Here is a 19,349-nt window from a genome sequence, read left to right as displayed (position 1 = left end):
AGTTGTGGATGCCCCATTCCTGAAGTGTTCCAGGCCATGTGGGATGGGGCTTTGAGAAATCTCATCTGGTGGAAGGTGTCCCTGCCCATGGCTGGCAGATTGGAACTAGATGATCTTTGCAGTCTCTTCTAACCCAAAGCATTCTATGACTGTACTTCAGTTTCGGTCACATAATAGATTTTTCATGGACAACAAAGGGGTTTGTTGGTCGGGGATTTTTTTGTTGTTGTTGGGGTATGTGTTTGGTTTTCTTGTTTTTTCCTGAAGAATTACAAACACAGAGTAAATCCAAAGCAGATGATCAGCACAAGATGTGCAAAGGGACTTGCTCACAAACACCATCAACAGTATCATCCCCACTCTGTGCTGCTGCAATGATGCTTAAAGGTCTGTTCAGATGAAAAGCCACTGATGTTATAGTTTACTATGGGCCCCAGTGGGTGAGGAATCTAGATCCACTTTGTGACTGCTTCTGCGTCCAGTTGTCTGTTCATGAAGGATATTTTTGGTCAGAACTTGTTTAGTACTTAAAGTACACATTGCTGTATAAAATGTATTGGTTTGATACCAGTATAGAATCAGAGAATGTCCTGAGTTGGGAGGGACCCACAAGGATCATCAAGTCCAGCTCCTGTCCCTGCACAGGACAACCCCACAGTTCACACCATGTGTCTGAGGGTGTTGTCCAGTCTCTTCTTGAACACTGTCAGGCTTGGGGCTGTGACACCTACCTGGGGAGCCTGTTCCAGTGTCCAGCACCCTCTGGGGGAAGAACATTTTCCTCATGTCCAACCTAAACCTCCCCTGGCACATCGTTCTGCCATTCCCTCAGGTTCTGTCATTGGTCACCAGAGAGGAGAGTTCGGTACCTGCCCCTCCTCCTCCCCTTGTGAGGAAGCTGTAGCCACCATGATATCTCCCCTCAGCCTCCTCCAGGGTGAACAAACCAAGTGACTCATAACCACACCTCATACGGCTTCTCCTCCAAACCCTTCACCAACTTTGTAGCCCTCATTGAAGCCATACAGCGTGTATGCAGTTCCTCAAGCACCAGTATGTCAGAAATTGGTATGCTTATGAAAAATTATTCAAGTAAGCTATATTCAGAGAGTCTCCTTTATTTCAGTTTGAAGGAGTTTACAGTGAGCCTGTCCAGAGTCTCACCTTGCAGTCACACCCTGGCACCATTCCTATGTACCAGGTTAAGTTCCTTCATGTAAGTAGTTGGTTTTTTGCAACCATAATGTCAGTATCTGTAAACATCAGTGAGCTTTTTGGCACAGGGGTCCTTGCCTTTCCCTCCTTCAGAGGCTGAGCAGGTGTGTTTTCTCTTCTCCTTACACCAGCAACCCCTCCAAGCTCGTGGAAATCTCAAGGCAGCAGCATGGCTGCTCAGGCTGAAGCATCATCAGCTTCAGGTGGGGCAGCTGCAGGGTGCGAGGGAGAGCACCAGCCCGAGCAATGGGAGAGAGACCTCCTGGGAGCCGGAGCGTGCTGGTGATGGGACACTCCTCCACGAGGTGTCTAAGTTTTGTAATATATTAACAGTGCCTAAAACTGAGTACCTGTCAGCTGAAGATCAAAGAACATTTGACACAGATTGCAAACACCCTGTGTCTGTCTCCCTGCAGCAGTGGCAGGGAGGAGGAACACCTGTGAAAACACGCAGGTGAAGTAGAGAAACAAGACCCAGTCTAACAGTGACTAGCAACACCAAGACCTTTGAAGCTGGTTCATACACCACTCAGCTCACAGATCTCATCCTGTGCAGCAGTATTTTTGTCATAATCATTCATGCAGGTTTACGTGACCACTGCTTGACTCCAATTATTCAAAACAACATGTTTTTTTTTTTTAATTCTGTTTTTATTTGGACAATATATATATACATATGTACAAAAAACATCTATGCCTACTTTTTTTTTTCATTTTCTTTTTTTTACAATTTCATGTGATTTACAAAACAGGACAGCAAAATAACTTATAAAGGATACGAATACTGTACAAAAATAAAACTGATTAAACTGTTGGAAGTTGGTATTTTACAGTGTTACAGATCACGAGTCTGTAAAACAGCATTTTGAAGTATGTGTCCAGTCTGGTGTATGCTGGGCTAAGTCCATCTGCAAACTGAAAACGGATCTGTAATATAGGTCATGAAAAAACTGTTCAAGAATGAAGTATGTTGTATAGCTATGCCTTTAAAGCTATGAGTTCTCTATAGTAATGGGCTTTCTTAACCAAGGAGAAGAGCTGTCCTAAATTCAGCACTATTAAGTATTTCCAAAATAGTACAACAAGTACATATGGTATTAGAGAACCTAATTTTCCTTCTCTTTTCCAACATTTGCAACACTCTTCAAAACTTAACTTCAAGATGCAAAGAACTAACCTGCAGTTTGTTTTATGTGTTAGAGCCGTTGTTTGCTTTTACTGAAATAAAAAATAAACAAACAAACAAACAAAAAAACCCAAATGAACAAAATAAACCGAAATCTCTAAACCTGATCATTCCCAATGTATTCTGTTAGTGGTTAATGAATCACATTTATCCCGTCTGTCCAGTGCTGAAACACAGCACACATTACAGCAAATTGGTTACTATTTAGGAAGGTTTTTTTCAGAAACAGGATCTTGTCACACACCACGATGACACATGCCTGTACGTCCCATTGTCATGTGGACCGAAGTCCCCCCAGCCTGTTGGCTTTTTCAGACTTTGCAGAACAATGGTGTTTCATTAGATGTGCATTCTACCCCAAATACACAAGGTAGAAACCATAAATCTGGCTATTTACTTCCATGTATTGGTTCGTCCTGGTAGCGAAGTGACCAAAACATCTACCTACTGATTTAGGAGCTGCTTATCAGTTGTGGCTTCCCATTGTAGTTGATGGGATGTGAGGGTGTCTTGTATTTCACGGGATCAGGCCTTAATTTTCCAAGTGCTGCATTTGTTCTACAGCATAGCAACAATCCAGACTGCAGGATGGATTTGAAATTTTGCATGATCTTCACAGAGAAGAATGAAGATGAATATACATTCGCCTTGGAATTGCACCAAGCTACACGTGGCCCTGACCCCACTCAACAAGGCAGCATTAACAGTACTGGTAAGCAGAACACCTTCTGTATTTCTAGATCAACACAGATCCCCAGGCTATCTGTTTTTCTTAGGAAGAATTTATGTCCCTATGACTCAATTTGGACACCAGAAATTAAAGTTTGGTTTCTAAAATAAATGTTTCAAAAAGCTGAAACGGAGGTAGAAAGTGTGCTTGGTTTCCTGATGTCTTCACTGAAGAAAACACATCCCTTTTTATTCCACAGACTGCTCAATATCCCCTTATGCCTTAAAAGCAGTTCTCTTCACATAGATGGAATTTATCATGAACTACACAGGTAAAAACACTATATGCAAACTGATTTCTAATGCAGAAAGCCTTATACAACTGTAGAAGAAAACACTCTACTCTCCGAGTTCATTTTTTTTATGTTTGTTTCTAGGAAGCAAGCTTTTTATCAGGTAAAACAATAAGATACTGGAATTGCAGGTGTACTAACAAGATTTTTTATATACATAATTTTACAGGATGACCTAAATTCATCTGCAGTGGAAACACTTTGGGTTTCAACGTGGTTACTCACGAGATGAATTAGGTCCTAAGTCTCTATAGTAGGGCTGCACCTCCCCATCCTCTTCTGGAGGAAGGGATAAAAACCAAACAGGAGAAGAATGCTTCTGAAAAAAATAATGTGTAAACAGAATTCTCCCCCCTATATGCTGGGTGTTTTGGAGAGGGGGGAAAATCACTGATAACCTCTTACATGGTTTTAACATTAAAACAAAATAATACTCAGCTAATGAGCACAACTAAAAGTTGCCCGTGAGTGATCATTTTGCTCCTCTTAAAGAGCAAAAAATAGCTTTAAGATAGAAGTAATATTGCCTTTATCAGTGTTTGACTTGCCATACATCACACAGGTACAATGAAAAGTACCAAGAGAAGCTTATGCCATAAGGAGTACTATGACACAACTTCCATGCTGTACTTCAATTAGCTCATGGTTTTCCCCATACTCTACAAAAAAACAGCAATCAAGAGATAACAGGAGCCCTTCCAAAGTGCTCCTGACAATAATTTCAGCTGTTTCCATTAGCAGAGTGCTCTTAAGGAAAGGTCTACTCTCTCCATAAGCACACACAACTCCCATAGGACTCTGCAGGAGTTAGGCAAGGGTATGAAGAGAATAAATCTTTAAGGCAAGTGTAGGAAGAGAAAAAGCCTTTAAAAAAGAAGCAGTTTATAAAGATGGTAGCTGCTGTTATGCACCCATTCAAACAAAACACAGCAGAATAAAGCACTGTTAGTGGCATTTCTATAGTACAGTACTGTATTTATTGACAAATTAAAAGTATAGGATCAATTGAGAGACATATGCTTCTGCTCCCACAACCCCACCACATTATCTAGGCTGACTTGTATTTTTCCAGGTAAGTGAATAACAGACCTAAATACATATTTGGTCAGAAAATGACTGAGCTGTTACGGGGTTTTTTGCTTTAAGTATCTGCTTGAATTATACATGTTTTTACTGGAAAAGTGCAGCTTATATTCAAAAGTATAGTTAATACAAAGAAAAATTAAAAAGACCCTTTTACTTCAATGGGCCTTCTTGAGTATAAATTCACCTTATCTCAGTATATCAATCAGATGCTATGAGTAACATATGTAATGTTTACCTTAACAGTCTCTTTCAATGCAGGATAGTTCTGAGACAGAAGTAAACCCACTTCTACAATGTGCTATGGAGTTTTTATCTGAGAGTTATATATGTGACTCGGAAAGTGGTTTTACTTGACGAACTCTAAATACAAGCAGCATTACACTGTTCAACAAAACATGTTAATGACACAGCAATCACAAAGACCTTGGGGTCACACTACTGTTGTGGCAGAGGCCGGACCATCCAGCCAGACGTATGTACATCAGCATCAAAGCTTTACATTAGAGGAGGTGGCCGCCTCCTCTGATGGGCATCCCCTTAACTCCTCTCATCCCTGCAGTCACTTGCTCCAGACCGCTGTTCCCAGCAAAGGCTGGGGAGGTGGAGCATGGGGAGGGGGGCTTGGAGTACGGTTTTATTTTGAATGTCGGCTACATGTGCTTTTGGCCCACCAGGGCAGCCGGCACCGCCGCGGAGGCTCATGCTCGAGCACGGCTGCCTGCATCCTCACTGCGGATCGCCTCCCGCCGCCCCCCTCCCCGGCCCAGCCCTGCCTTCACAAGGCGCTGCTGGAGCTGGACTTCTTGGATCGCTTGATCATGCTGGGGTGGAACTCGGTGTGGCGGCGGGCGTGCTTTGTCAGGTGGTCGCTCCGCATGAACCGCTTCTCGCAGAGGGGGCAGCGGAACTGTTTCTCACCGGTGTGGGTTCGGTAGTGCCGGGTGAGCTCGTCGGAGCGGGAGAACTTTTTAAGGCAGTCAGGCCATGTGCAGGGGAATGGTCGCTCACCTGCCGGGAGGAAAGGATGACAAGAGATTTAGGGGGGCAGGGGTAATGCAGGCTAGCACGTACCGGCTTCGACGAGGAGCTAGGGAACATGCTGCTGAGGGGAAAAAGCTGCTTTTGTTTCGTGCCGCGGTGCCAGCGTCTGTGGAGTTGTTGATGACTCGCTTCATCAGGTTTCAGTCTCACCTCCAGCAGAAGCCAAAAACCCCTCCAACCGCATGCAACTCGCACTCTGGTGCAGAACCTTACATGACCCCAAAGACTGTCAAAACAACAGATGAGCTCTGCCTGTGCCTGTATGTTTTTCATGTCGGGCTCATTACGGAGGTTTGGGAAATGAGTGCCAGTATTATTCCCCTGACACTTCCATTCTGCTGAATAAAATCATTTGTAACTGTTAGAGAAGAAGCCAAAAAAATCCTTCACCTCCGACAAGTCGCTCTGGCCTGGGAAGAAGTGAGCGGGGAGGGGCTGGGGAGAGCGGTGCAGCCTCGGGGCTGCACACACGTAGAGCAAAACCACTGCAGCTGCAGAGGGAAGCACCATGTGCCTCTCTCCTCCCTTCCCCCAGAAACCCAAGGTACACCAGAGAGTATAGGTGTCCTCTCAGTCTCTTAGATGGCTGCTTCGAGGACAGTAAAACCACTTCATTATTCACAGCTCTATCAGTATTAATGTTTGCTACAACGGTGATGAACCAATCCGAACACCTTAACCTACAGAACACCACACCTTTGCTTTTAAAAGCAAGGGTGTAAGGATCGAACAGCACTCACTGGAATGTTCCTGGCACCCCTATCCCTGCAGTTCACCTCTGCGGGTTGCACAGGCTTTGCCTACAGGCACAAACCCAACGCCCCCCAACTGGCAAGGCTGACCCTAGTCCGTGGCACAGATGGAAATCAAAGGCATTGAAGTTAGCACGAACGCTTTTGGTCACAGACAGCACGCACCACTGCAGTTTGATGCCTTCATTCCCTTTCTTAAGAGTCTCCTGAAGGGAATATAAATGACAGCTATGTGACAGCTATTTATAGTCAACTGTGAAATACAAAAACTATCCCAGGAGTTTTCCAGCTTGGATGGGTTGGAACAAAACTCAAGAACTCCAGTATTTCTTTGTACTGTGAAGTCTGGCACAATGGGTAAGCTCACTTTACATTTACAGATTGCAAAAAAAGGAGCCACTTACAAGTCCTCCCCAGACACAACAAAAGCCTAAATGCTCCAGTGAACAGCCCAGATGCCAAAAGGACAACCAGCAGTGCAACGTATTGCAGATCTGTAGGGAGGAGAAACAGGGCTGGAGAGAGTGACTGATGGCACCTGAAAGGGCAGGGAGGATGAGGACGGACCAGGTACAGCCGCTCCCCTCGTGGCGATGCTGGTCCTCAGTCAGGAGAGAAGGATGCTGAGCGGGCAGACGTGCCCCAGCCAGCTGGAGGCACAGCTGCCAGCCATCCTGACCCAGAGCTATGTTTTTTTTTTTATAAACAGGTTTCTTGGCTCCCTGCTGTGCGTTTTTATTACAGACATGCTTGGAAGCCTTTCCAAACAGCCACTGCCTGTATAAAAGAAATTAATTAAAACAGTACATAGGCTTACATGCGCGTGAAGGCCATGACCGCGGCTACACAGCCGAGCAGCACCCGGAGCTGTAGAGAGCACTCGCATCGGTGCCCACCATCATCCCAGCTTTGGCTGCCCTGGGCACCCAAGGCAAGCGCTTCCCTTGCGCTGCTCTTTTGCTATTCATCTCGCCGTTTCTGTTACAGCCCCTGGAAGGAGGCAGCAGTGGGAGGTGCAGAACAGCTTTCTAGCTCCCCCCTGGAACGTGGGAGAAGCACTGTACATCTTGCATGTGTGGAGGCATCTAATATATGACTCGATGTCGGGCACTTACTGCCCAGAACAGTGGGAGCAGCTCAGGCATCCTGCCCCATCCACAGAAGCCACATTTCCAACCATCTACCTCAGCATAGCTCTTCATCCTGCAGAATTGCCTAACTGTACCACAAGGAGACCAGGTGTTCAGGCTGGATAACAAGGACCACAGTCTCTTGGGTGAAGTGTCTATATTTGAGGCTCAGTAGTATCTAATCCAGGTGCCTAACATGAATGTTTTGAATCTGGCCCTATGTAGCCCTCAAGAAACCGGGCTTTCCCCCCTGCCTTCCTAGAACGACAGATGAGAAGATAAAATGGAGCCTGGTTACTGGAATTCCCTCTGAAACATGATGTGAGCAGCACGACCTCCACTGTCACTATCCCGCACACCCACTTCACATGCCAGGGGAAAGCACTTTTAGGTTATGCAGCGTAACCACAAAGCCTTGGGCAAAGGCAGGGCTTGCTCAGGACCCTTGTGCACATTTGGCACCACACTCCCCGGGGAACCAGCCCCAAGCTCACAGGGGAGCTCTGGGAGCTACAGGGAGCCTGGTGAGATGGAGGCAAGTCCCGCTACCAACGAGAGAGCAGCCGTGCCCAGGCATGGTACACACAGCGGAGATGCTGCTGGGGACAAGCGGCTGCACCCCCTCAGACACATGAGAGCTGCTACTGCTGGCACCTGCCGCCCACTGCCAAGCCCCCAGATACGGCGGCCAAGAAGAGCTTCACCACCTTGGCAGTGGCTGCCCGTGGAGGCTGTCACAGCCACTTTGCAAGCCTGTGTGTGAAAGTAGGCCAGGCGTAATCCCCGGCACCGGGACGCATTAAACTCCAGACTTCCCAGAGCAGAGAGACAAGGCGGGGGGAGCTTTTCCAGCCCCTCAGGGCTTGTCTCTGAGCCTGAAGATCTGCTGCTCCCCTTGGTGACAAAGCCGTAACAGGTGACACTGGCCCAGAAGGACGGTGCTTCAGTGATGGACTTCACAGCTGCACAGCAGGGGTGCAGTGTGCGTCCAGGGGGCTTTTAAAGCAAAGCAGAGATGCCTGACGACATGTGATGATTGTCCACTCAGCAAAGCTGGTTGCTGTATTTGCTGGCTGCATTTGACACGCTATTTTTCAAAGCAGCAGAGATGTTTGTGGAAGAGTCCACGGAACAAACAGGTCTTGCAACTCATACACAGCCAGGCAGGCAATGACACACGGAGCTGCAGTGCAAGCTACTGCTGCCTCCATCTGGAGACAGGGATTTCTGTGTCATGTCGCAGCCAAGAAGTATCTTTTCCATATGATTTTATCCTTTAGTTTTGGGAGTAGTAACGCTAAAGCATGAAAGCAGCAGAATGAACCATCAAAACAGAGTGCTATTATACAACCTTTCCTTCAGTGGCAGCATGCTACTTACGTTTTAAGATATGTCTTAGATGTTATTTCCATCAAGGGATGAGAGTATGGCCAGTGGTATATCATGATTCCTTACAACTGTGTGATAGGATCTGAACAGAAGATGTAAATACTTAATAAATAAATAAAATATATCTCCAGGGCAGCTTACAGAAGTAACAACTGAAGCATAAACTGCTACAGGAATAGGTGTGTCTGCAGAACTCTCCTTCTTTGTTCTATGTCCCACCAGGAATGTAGCAGGAGACACAGTCTATGCTGAGCACAAGTAATGGTGGCCCTCCACAGGTCTTCTCTGGAGTCTGAAGAACACCTGCTCATGCAGCCCTGGCTTGCTGTAAATCCCATATGGATATAAAGGCCATTGCAAATCCTTTTGACCTTTTCCTTCTTGCTTCACCTGAGCTTCTCTCCCTGTTCCTCCTCACCACTCTCTACCACAAATGGTTAGTTTCTTCTTTCTCTGCGAGTTTAAACTTTGTATCCAAGCTGCTTTGCATGACCTGAGGCAGGTCCACTTTATTTTATTCCACTTCCATTTTACTCTGAATAGACAGTAAATTATTTAGCTTCTTTGCCCTACCCTGGGACATTTCAGATTTTCCCACATTGCAGTCTAGTGCAGGGAGGGTTTCCGAAAAAAGCACAGGAGTGAGCATTAGTAGACTTTTTAATAGTACAGGTGGTAACTGGTATCCTGATTTATCATCTGCCTTCTCACTAAAAACTGCGGCTTTAGATGTAGATGACTGAGGTTAGGAGCTGCAGTTCATGGTGGCTGTAACAAAGATTAATTTGTTTGGACAAATAAGGGGTGACATTTTTCTGGGAGGGGAGAGGGTGTGTTTGAAAAAGCTGAAGACAAATTTGATGTTAACAGACTTGGGCAACTCTCTTGTCATGTAACAGAACATGCAGTAAGACTCGAGCACACTGAGCTTCTGTGGTGGAATGAAGTACTGACTCTACATGAATTACTAAAACTGTTTGAGTTTACAGATGACATTCAGACATTACTGCTGGTGTCGAAGGAAGCCTGTCCAAGATGAATGGTTTGCTAGGCTCACACTGTCTTCCTCACTGACAAAAGTGAGATGGGACACAGCCACGAACTCAGTCTGGCATCAGCACTAGCTGACACAGAGCAGTTTGCTGTCAAATAACGCTCATGACACTGCGTCACACATTAACTAGAAAGCCAAGTGGACTGTAGCTACAGCTGCATGAAGGGACACCTAATGGTACCCTACACAACCTTTGACTTAGACATAACAATAATAAGCATTTCTTTCTATTTTTTTTCTGCTGTGTTCCCACTCAGCCACTGCTCTCACGTATCTCTGCATCTCCTGAAGAATGACAAGGTCTGTAGATGGATGCCAAAAACACGGTCCAGATTATGGCAAGAGTTAAGAAAACAGAACAACACAAAAACGCAGGCTATCTTCCTTGCCACAGAACAGCTGCTATCTCAGGTCTCTATCATGTTTTTCCCCAGTATGTTGCTTGTTCCACATCTTGACCTGTGGGACACTGGATTTTGACTGTGTCCACATATAAGACATTTTGGTGAAGATGAGTATTACAGACATTTGCACATCCACTTCTGAGCAGAGATCAGAGTCCCTTCAAACAGCCTTTTTCCTCTTCAAAAATATTCCAAAATCAGATCATGAAAACACGTGGCAAACCACAAGGTACAGATGCTGGTGCAAAACAGCAGAGTGGTGAGATCAGCGGTGAGGATGCTGGGTACCATGTGCCTAAAACAAGGGTTTCTGCAACACCTAAACTGTGGCCCTTGGGTATGGCAACAAATCAGACAGACATTGCCTACAGGACTGTCAGCGGATGGATGAGCTGCGGCAAGGGTTTTATTCTGCCAGCACCCAAGACTAAACATCACAGGATGATTCAGGTGTTAAAATTCTGCTTTCAGCAAGTATTTAGACTGCTCTGACCTCCTCAAAACCACCACTCAACAGATGCTTGCACACGCAGGTGTTTGAGTCTCTTTCAAAAGACCAGATGCAAAACCACCTGCCAAAATGCACCACTGTGGAGCCTAAATCCCAGCGAGACCCACTCTTGCTGTTACCCCCATCTACAAAGCATCAGATGCAAGGGATATCCTTAGAGCTTCTCTGCCAGATCATGGACCCCGCTGCAAGCCTTTGGGGACTGTGCCTCCTTAGATATGTCTATCTCTATATATCAGCTGGGGAAGCTACCTGGGAGAGGAGACACCTCCCCAAAGCTAACCAGAGAGTTAAATCTACACTTTCCTAGCCAAGAGGAGTGCCCTCAGCAGTATACTCTCAGGTACCTGTGACAAGTTGCTACTTTTTCTCCTTTCCTATCTTATCTCGATTTCAACTTCCTCCATTTTACAGTAATATTTAAATATTAACTGAACAATGGAGACCAACTCCTAGCCTAGTGATTAGGGCACTCACCTGGGACTGAAGAGCACAAGGTCTAGGCACCTGTCCTGTCTGAATGATTAAATGCTCACTAAGTGGTAACAGCTTTGACAGGGGAAAGAGGAATGCAATTTTATGTGCATTCAGAATGCTAATATAATTTTTGTCATTTCACTATGAACTTATTAGCCAGTATTTCAACTGACTCTTCCCTCAAGTTTCAGGTATTTAAAGAGTGCTCTCAGGCTATTCACAGCCACCGTTACCTGAATACAGACAATGAGCTAAGCTACCACAAGTAAACACTTTGCCATCACTACCCCAGACTCTGGCCATTTAATCTCACCTTGTCCCCCTCTGCTTTTGCAACTGCAGGTTCAGGAGCTGCGAGAGGCCACGGTGCATGGCAGCCGACCAAGGGGGACAATCATTCCCGCAGGGATCCTCACCACTGGGGCTGCAAGGCACACGAGCTCACAAGAGCAGGTGACACCCACCACACAGTCTTCAATGCCACAGCACAAGAGCATGCAGGAAACTCAGTAAAGCTGCGTTTTCAATACAACCATCTGGAAACAGGAGTTGAACTCCTATGGGTGACACCTGCTCAGTGCTGCTGGCCTACCTGTAAACTTCTTCACATTGACTCAATTAATACACAAAACTTCCTGAAGTGCTTTCCCACTGTAACACATACACCAGCTTAATGGTTTTATTTTTTAGCAGAAAAAAAAAGCAACCGGGAGTCAGGCAACACTGAACTTAATCTTTAGGATTTTTCCCTATTTTACTCAGCTGGCAAGGCTTCCAGTCAGTATGACCGTGTTTCTCTGAGAGCTGGAAATGTGCCCATTAGAACTCCAGCAATCCACACATTTCTATTAACCCTTGAGAATGGGCATTTCAGGTGGAGGTCTAAATTTAGCAAAAAGTGTCCTGCTGGCTCCACTTGCTGCTCTTCAGTCTTATTCTATAGGATCTGGCGAAGTGACATCATATGAGCTGGATAAGAGGGGCTTAAAATGCTAAATTTCAGCTTATGCTCACACAAAATACCCAAAAAAGCTCCCAGGGAGCAGAGGATTGTCAACATATCAGCATCTGTACTGTCTGTTGAGCTACTGATAATCTAGAACACAAAAAACAAAGCAGCACAGTCAAAACCAAACTGATGCAGGCAGGGGCTGGATCGACACCATGACACCTACAGTGCAGCACGAGGCAGTGGCAGCACTTACCTCTCCTTTCTACCAGAAATGCTCCCCAGCTTCACTGTGCAGATGGCAGATTTACGGGTCCACTCCTCTGCCTACAGCCCCACTACCAAACATGAGCGAGAAACAAATGCCAGGAGAGCTCAAGGGTGCATCAGCTGCCCGATGTAACAAAAATCTTGGTATTGTTTGGACTCGGTCTACACAATGATGCAGTTGGCTGAAAAGGCTAGCTTTAGACGGAGAACTTTTCACGCATATGTATTTTGTGTGTCCAGCCTCTTAATTAAGGGTACCTGATGGTGAACTTGCCATCAATCTGCAGCACCATGTATTGAGAAGCACCTGGGATTCACCTCCCCAGGTGAGTAAGCTCCTACAGGTCCTGTATGAGAAGGCATCTCACGAATTAGGTTTATAGTACCTTCTCTGTCCCTCCTTTCTGACAAGGAGGATCTGCTCTCAGCAGCCAGATGCACTTTAACTGGCTTGCTAACATCATCATAGCGAATGTACCTTCCTTGAAGTTTGTTTCTCCTGGCAGTTTCTCTCCCTGTCGGTGTCTTGCCCTTTGCTCCACAACTCCCTGCCCAGGCCTTCTGACTGAGATTGCTTGTTTACTCTCATATGCCTTCATTCTCCCTGGAAACCCTCTGGCCTGCACATCTCTCTCTTTTAAGGTGCACCCTCAGCTCTGCCCCTGGCACCATTTTTGAGGCTAACAATAACTCCACACATAATCCCTACCAGCCACAATCAAACCTCTAAAACTACCTATTTTGAGAAGTGTATGCGTTTTCAAGGTTACTCTCTGCATATCTGCTGTTGCCTGTCAATTCCTTCATCAGCCGAATCCCTTGCTTTCTCTTGACCTCTGCATTGCTTCCAGGGCTTGGTTCTTATGCACTTCTTGCTGATGCATCTGGGCTTTTTTCTATAGGCTGGAAGTCTGCAAGACTTGGTCGTGCCATCTCAATGCTCAAGAGTCCCAAGCAGATACACCAACCCTAATTCCTCCTGCCACTGGTGAGCTTCAGCAGAGTTTAGGTGTCCTATATTCCCGTAACATCATCCCATAAGGGATGGAGAAACCTAAGGTACAGCCACGTTGTGGGGCTATCCCTCCACCTGCCTTCCTGACAAACAGATTTTGGCTTGCGAGCCATCATGGATAACGACATCTTGTCTCTTCCACACCAAGCACCATGCCCCTCAGAGATGCTGCTGGAAACAGCTCACACAGAACAACTGTACCTCTGACACTCTTCCTGCTCAAGACACCAGAACTTTTGTAATAAAATCCAAGTTACTTTTGTATGGTAGTGAACAGACGGGGAGGCAACAGCTCAGTTCCAGTGATGTGCTTGTCCTTGTATCCCCGTGCCTTTGCAAGTTAACACGTTTTGAATGCAGGAACACGTACATGACAGAATGAAGAAGTGCCTGATCGTATCGCAGAAGCAGTGGAGGCCTGGCAAAGAATGAAAGGACTATCCCCTCAGGAAGGGGCAGAGTTCAGAATTCTTTGGCTTCCTCCTACGAACCCTGCTACACCAAGTCACACCAAGTTCAGCAGGACTGGCAGCACACGCAAGGGGGCTCTTTGCACACATAAGGAAGTGCAGTGCCATTCACTGACTTTCTGTTGAGATCGGCTCAGAACACAATTTCTGATGGATGGCTAGCTTGAGTCTTCTGGAAAATTGAACCAGAGTCATCATCAAAGGCCCAAACTTGAAGCAAACAGTTTTGCAAATATTTTTTTAGTCTCTGAGATATGGAATGCCTTCGAACCAACAAGTTTAAAGAATCATTAATAAGATACAGACCTCTAGCCTCTGAGCATCAAGATTTTGGTCTTCCGCTCTTCTACATTTATTTGGTATTTCATTTCTTGTTTTGCATTTACTTACCAAAGCTGACCTGGTGACTTTTTATATTCCCACCACTACACAGCACAGAGCAGTAATCAGAGCTTCCCAACTTGTTTGGTTAATGTCCATGAGTAGAAAGAGCTGTGGCTACATGCAAACTCATGGGTGTCAACGGAAATCCTGAACCTGTCTTCCAAGACAGAAAGACTGGGATTAAATATTAAAAATTTAAGACCAGGAAGCTTCTACTGGTGGCTGTGTACCTACTTCCACTAAAAGCTGCAAAGCAGCAAGAAACCCACTTGGTGGCCCAAATAAAAATGGCAGGTAGATGAAAGCGATTCAAGAGGCTCAAATATATGAGAGAGAAATTATCTGGAAAAAAAAAAAAAAAAGGAAAGAAAATGGTACTAGGGAGGGAGCATTAATGCTCTGCAATATGTAGTTATGAATAACTCCAGAGGTCCCATTGAATCCCACTGTTGCTAAGGAATTGTTCTGCCATCTATAAAAAGAATTAACATTAGCAGTATTGTTTGGCATTTCAGTTAGCTGCAATTAACTGTTCACATTAGGAAGCTCAGAGAGTTCATTACTGCTGGACATCTGTAGTGGTTTTAATCACACAGAACTACCGTGACGGTACATCAGCACATCTGAGCTGAACATCTCCTACTTGGAGCTATGGCCACCTATTTGTGGCCACACACTAAACCTCATGCCACTTCAGGAGATACTTATTATAACAGTACTGCTTACAGCAAGTCGTGTGGGTTGTACAGTACATAATTTACATGTCATCATACAGAATGTCATCCCAGTTGATGTCTATTTTGGTTCCCATCTAGGAGTGGATATCTGAGCATGGGGTAGTAAGTGGAAATGATGCTAATGCATTTTCTTTGTCACTTGTGAGCTAACATTTTGCAAGGCATCAGTTACATTCAGCCTCCAAAAGAACATCAGAGCTGCAGGTTTTAAGACGATAACACAATAATCCTTGGCACTGGTCCTGAGGTCAACCCAGGGTCACCACTGACCATCCTCTTTCCCACCTCACTGAGGCAGTCTTAACTGTCTAACTGCAGAGCTCACCACTGAGCCACATGCAGTAATCCTCCTCCTCCTCCTCCTCCTCCCGACCTCTCGAGCTAAGCACCCAGCAGATCTGCCAGCAGAGCACAGGTAAGCAACCCGCGCTGGTCTGCTCTGCAGCGCACAGACAAGCCAAAGCCATGAAGTTTGGCTGGGACTCTGATGGGGCCGTGCCCTACCTGGGCTGCCTTAAATACTACAGTGATGCCTTGCAGTATGTTCCACGGGTGATAAACTTGTTTTGTACTTCACCACTTACCACCCCGGCCAACAGACAAAATCCAGAAGAGAACTGCCATCTACAGAACAGATGTGAAGTACATGAAATAAGTATTGGCAGCATTTGCCTCCTCTCATCCGCTCCTTTCCACTTGCATACAACCCTTTCATTTAGAGCAATTTTTGAGCAGCCTTGTGTACTGCACTGTGACCTCAAGTACAATTAAGACACGTAAAGGTTTTTATTCATCCACCTGCACCAGGAGGGCTTAAAAAACCAAACCAAAACAACAACCAAACAAAAAAAGTCTACAACTGCTGTCCCCTTCGCGCTTCAGCAGAGCCGGAGGAAGTACAAATTGCTGCAGCAGATATTATTTTTTTTATCTCTAGGTTTCCATGTTGCCACACCCTCTAAAGCGCCCAGGCGAGGACAGGGGTCTGGCCGCACGCAGCCTGACGGACGAAGCGCCTGCGGACGCGGACAAAGCTGGGTCGCGACAAGCGGCACCGGCAGGGACAGGCGGGCAGAGCAGCGGCCGATCCCCTGCGGACGGCGCCCGAATAAACCCGCTCGGCCGGAGGAGCCCGGCAGGGTTGGGTGACAAAGCCCTCTCCCCATCGGGGCTCTGCTCCAGCGGGAGCCCGCGGGGGAGACTGTGGCGTTCAGGTGATGTGCCTCTCAAGTCCTCCCCTCCAGCCCCCCGGGTCCTTCGCCCGCCGGAGGGGGGTGTGCCGGCCAAACCCGGAGCCGCAGCTCGCCGCGCTGCGAGGGAGATGCCGCCGCCCCCAGCTCCGGCTCCGCGGCCGCTCCCCGCCACGCAGCGAAGCTCGGGGGCGCCGCTGCAAACGCGGGGAGCGAAAGGCGGCTTCCGACGGCACGGGCAGCAAGGAGGCGCGGGCAGTGCACAGCCGTCCGCAGCCCGCGGGTGCTGTCCCGCCCCCGCCTGTTTTAAGAATACGTGCCAAATTCTGCCGCGCGGCAGCCGCTCCCCCCGCTTCTCCCCTCCCCCCTCCCCGACACCAGCGGAAAACCCGATTCCCGCTCTCCCGGTGATTCCTTGACGGACGCCCCGCGCGGGCTCGGCGTCCCCCAGCGCAGCCGCCCTCTGCCCCACCCCGGCCACGACAAGTTTTACGCCGCTCTCCGGCGGCCCGCAGAGGGGACGGGGGCGCTCCCGGCCGAGACGGGCAGGCAGCGGGCGGGGCGCGGCGGGAGGCGCTGCCGCAGCCCCACCTGGGGCGGCCGCCCGCTCCCGCCGGACCTGGGGCGCCGGTCCGGCACGGAGGGATGGGAGGAGAAGAAAGGCAAAAAAATGGGGGTACGGAGAAGGGGAAAAAAAAAAAAGAAAAAAATGGCCCCAAAATCCAAAGCGGAAGGGCAGGGCGGCGGGGGCGCGCGGGGGCGCCGTGCGCGCCGCCGGCCGAGTTCACCCGAGGACAAGCGCTCGCTCCCTCCTCCAGTCCCCACTCCCGCCGCCGCCGCTGACCTGTGTGCACCCGGTAGTGCGCCTTGAGGTGGGAGGACTTGCCGTAGACCTTGCCGCAGCCGCTGTAGGGGCACTTGTGCCGCTTCTCGGCAGCCAGCTTCCCCTTGGGGGCGGCCCCGGCGGCGCGCAGGCAGGGGGGCGGCCCCGGCGGAGGGCTGCGGGGCGGGCTGGAGCCCGGCTCGGTGGCCGCGTCGCTGTCGGAGCCCGCGTCTTCGTCGGGGCTCTCCACGCTGTCGCTGCAGACGGAGGGGGTGGGCAGCGGCCGGTACTTGTTCAGCTCCAGCAGGCTCTTGGCGATGGCCAGCAGGGCGCAATAGTCCTTCCAGGCGTCGCGGGGGTCGCGCAGCTCCCGGGCCGCCTCTCCCTCGCCCGGCACCTTCAGCCGCGCCGCCTCGGGCACGGCGGAGCGGTTGGAGATAGAGACCAGGCACTGCGCCGCCACGAAGTCCACGTAGGCGACGGCCGACATGGTGCGGCCGCGCCCCGACGACAGGGGGTCTCCGGGCGCCTTCAGTGCGCGCCCGCCGGGCCGGCCGCGGCGCCGCCAGCCATGGCCCGCCCGCGGCGCGGGGGAGGCGGAAAAATAAATAGCGGGGCGCCGGGCAGGTCCCTCACCGCCGCCCCCCGGGGGCGGCGCGCAGCCGGCGGGGGGGAGCGGCGCCCGCCGCCCGCTCGGCCGGGCCGGGTCCGGCGCGGGGGCCGGGGGAGAGGAGACCGCCCGCCGCGCGCCCCCCGCGCCGCTCGCCGCCCGCGTGCTCCTGCCCGGGGACGGCCGCGCCGAATCCCATCACGTCAGGTTCGGAGCCCCCTCCCGCCCCCCCGATTGGTCAGCGGGCAGGGCCGGCCGGCTCTGTTTACCTTCTCCCCCCGCCACTCACGGCTCCCCTTTTCTAGGGGGGGTGTGTCCGCCGGGCGGCCGCCCCGCCAATCGCCGCGCTCCCTCCCCAGGCCGCGTGCTACTCCGGGCGCCCCGCCGCGCCCGCTTAAAAGGGCGACGTAGCGGAGCGCTGGGAAGTGGGGGCAGAGGGGGCGCGGCGGATCGCTTCGCGCCGCGGGTCCGGCGCAGCCGCCCGCGGCCCCTGCCCAGCCGAGGCGGCGGCACCCCCGGCCGTGGGTCCGCGGGGACGGGGCCGCCCGGGGCGGCGGGGCCGCGCGGCGCCGAGCGAGTTAAATGCCTCCCTGGAAGCCCTACGGTCCCAGCAACGGGCCAGCCAATGGAAAGTGAGCCGGCTGATGTCACTGGCAAGGCCCCCGCCAATCAGCGCGAGGTTCCGAAGGGTGCGCAACACTTGTAAACCCGGCGGGCGCTCGCGAACGGCCCTGCCGCGCCCACCCGCCGGCAGCGCGCGCCCTGCCCGCGCCCCTGCCCGCGCCCCGGGGGCTGCAGGGCGGATGGGGTGGCAGAGCGCCCCCGCCCCCCCCGCCCGTGCCGTGGGAAGGCCCTTCCCGACCGGGATTTGGGTGACCAAGGCGTGCACCGGGACCGCGCCCCTCCCTCCCTGCGCGCGGGGCGCGCCCCTCCGCCCGGGCTCGGGACAGGGCTCCCCGGGCGCCGCGGGCGGGCGGCGGGGGGAGCGGCCGCCCTGCGAAACCCTCCCGAGAAACCCGATGCCGTTTTACATTTCATCGCCACGACGTCATCACCCAGACACACAGTTCCCTCCGATTCAGGGAAAACAGGTGGCGGGTGGGGCCGGGACCCTCCAGCCGCCCCCCCCGGGGCCGCCGCTGCCCTGGGCTGGGCAGGCGGGTGTCCGGGGGAGCTCCGCCTCGCAGCAGAAAGGGTTTGCTGCCCTGCGTGTCGGCTGGCGGAGTTGGGGCTGGTTAAAGCTCAAACGAACCCGGAAAACCTGCCGTCTCTACCAAAATAACATCCCCCCCACCTCCTTCTGCTCCAGCGGATGCACAGAGCTCGCAGTCCATTGTGAAGGCTGACTGACCTGCGCTCTACAGGAGAAAAGTGAGAAAATATTTTCTGGAACAAGTGCTATGTAAAAAAAAAAGGAAAGAAGTTGTCACTATCCATAAACCAGCAGTACTGAGAGATTAAGTATGTTAGTTCGTATTTTTTGCTGGTTTGGAAGCCTCGAGAGAGAGCACAACGGGCAAAGATCCAGCCTTCGAAATAATGTACACAGACCTCCATACAGCATTAGCCAAAGTAAAACCAGGGGGGCTCTGAAAGCCTTGCAGAATCACTCCTGTCAGATGGAGGAGTTCTCT

General features: G+C 50.1%; 1 protein-coding gene across 1 annotated transcript; it reads right to left on the bottom strand.

Moving 5' to 3' along the window:
* Window positions 1-1,652: 1,652 nt before the first annotated feature.
* On the bottom strand, window positions 1,653-17,833 carry KLF9 (KLF transcription factor 9). The gene is made up of 2 exons (XM_080362351.1): window positions 17,127-17,833; window positions 1,653-5,517 (listed from the first exon to the last, which is right to left on the bottom strand). The coding sequence occupies exons 1-2, from the start codon at window positions 17,593-17,595 to the stop codon at window positions 5,285-5,287; spliced, it is 702 nt and encodes a 233-aa protein (XP_080218477.1). The 5' UTR covers window positions 17,596-17,833; the 3' UTR covers window positions 1,653-5,284.
* Window positions 17,834-19,349: the final 1,516 nt, after the last annotated feature.

The sequence above is a fragment of the Nesoenas mayeri genome, assembly GCF_963082525.1.
Source record: "Nesoenas mayeri genome assembly, chromosome: Z".
NCBI lineage: Eukaryota > Metazoa > Chordata > Aves > Columbiformes > Columbidae > Nesoenas > Nesoenas mayeri.
This window is presented reverse-complemented; position numbering and strand designations above follow the sequence as displayed.

Excerpts from the sequence above, each read along its gene's own strand:
- KLF9 (XM_080362351.1), bottom strand. The coding sequence starts at position 17,595 with ATGTCGGCCGTCGCCTACGTGGACTTCGTGGCGGCGCAGTGCCTGGTC. Across the intron at positions 5,518-17,126 it reads GCACTACCGGGTGCACACAG|GTGAGCGACCATTCCCCTGC; the intron begins GTCAGCGGCGGC and ends TCCTCCCGGCAG.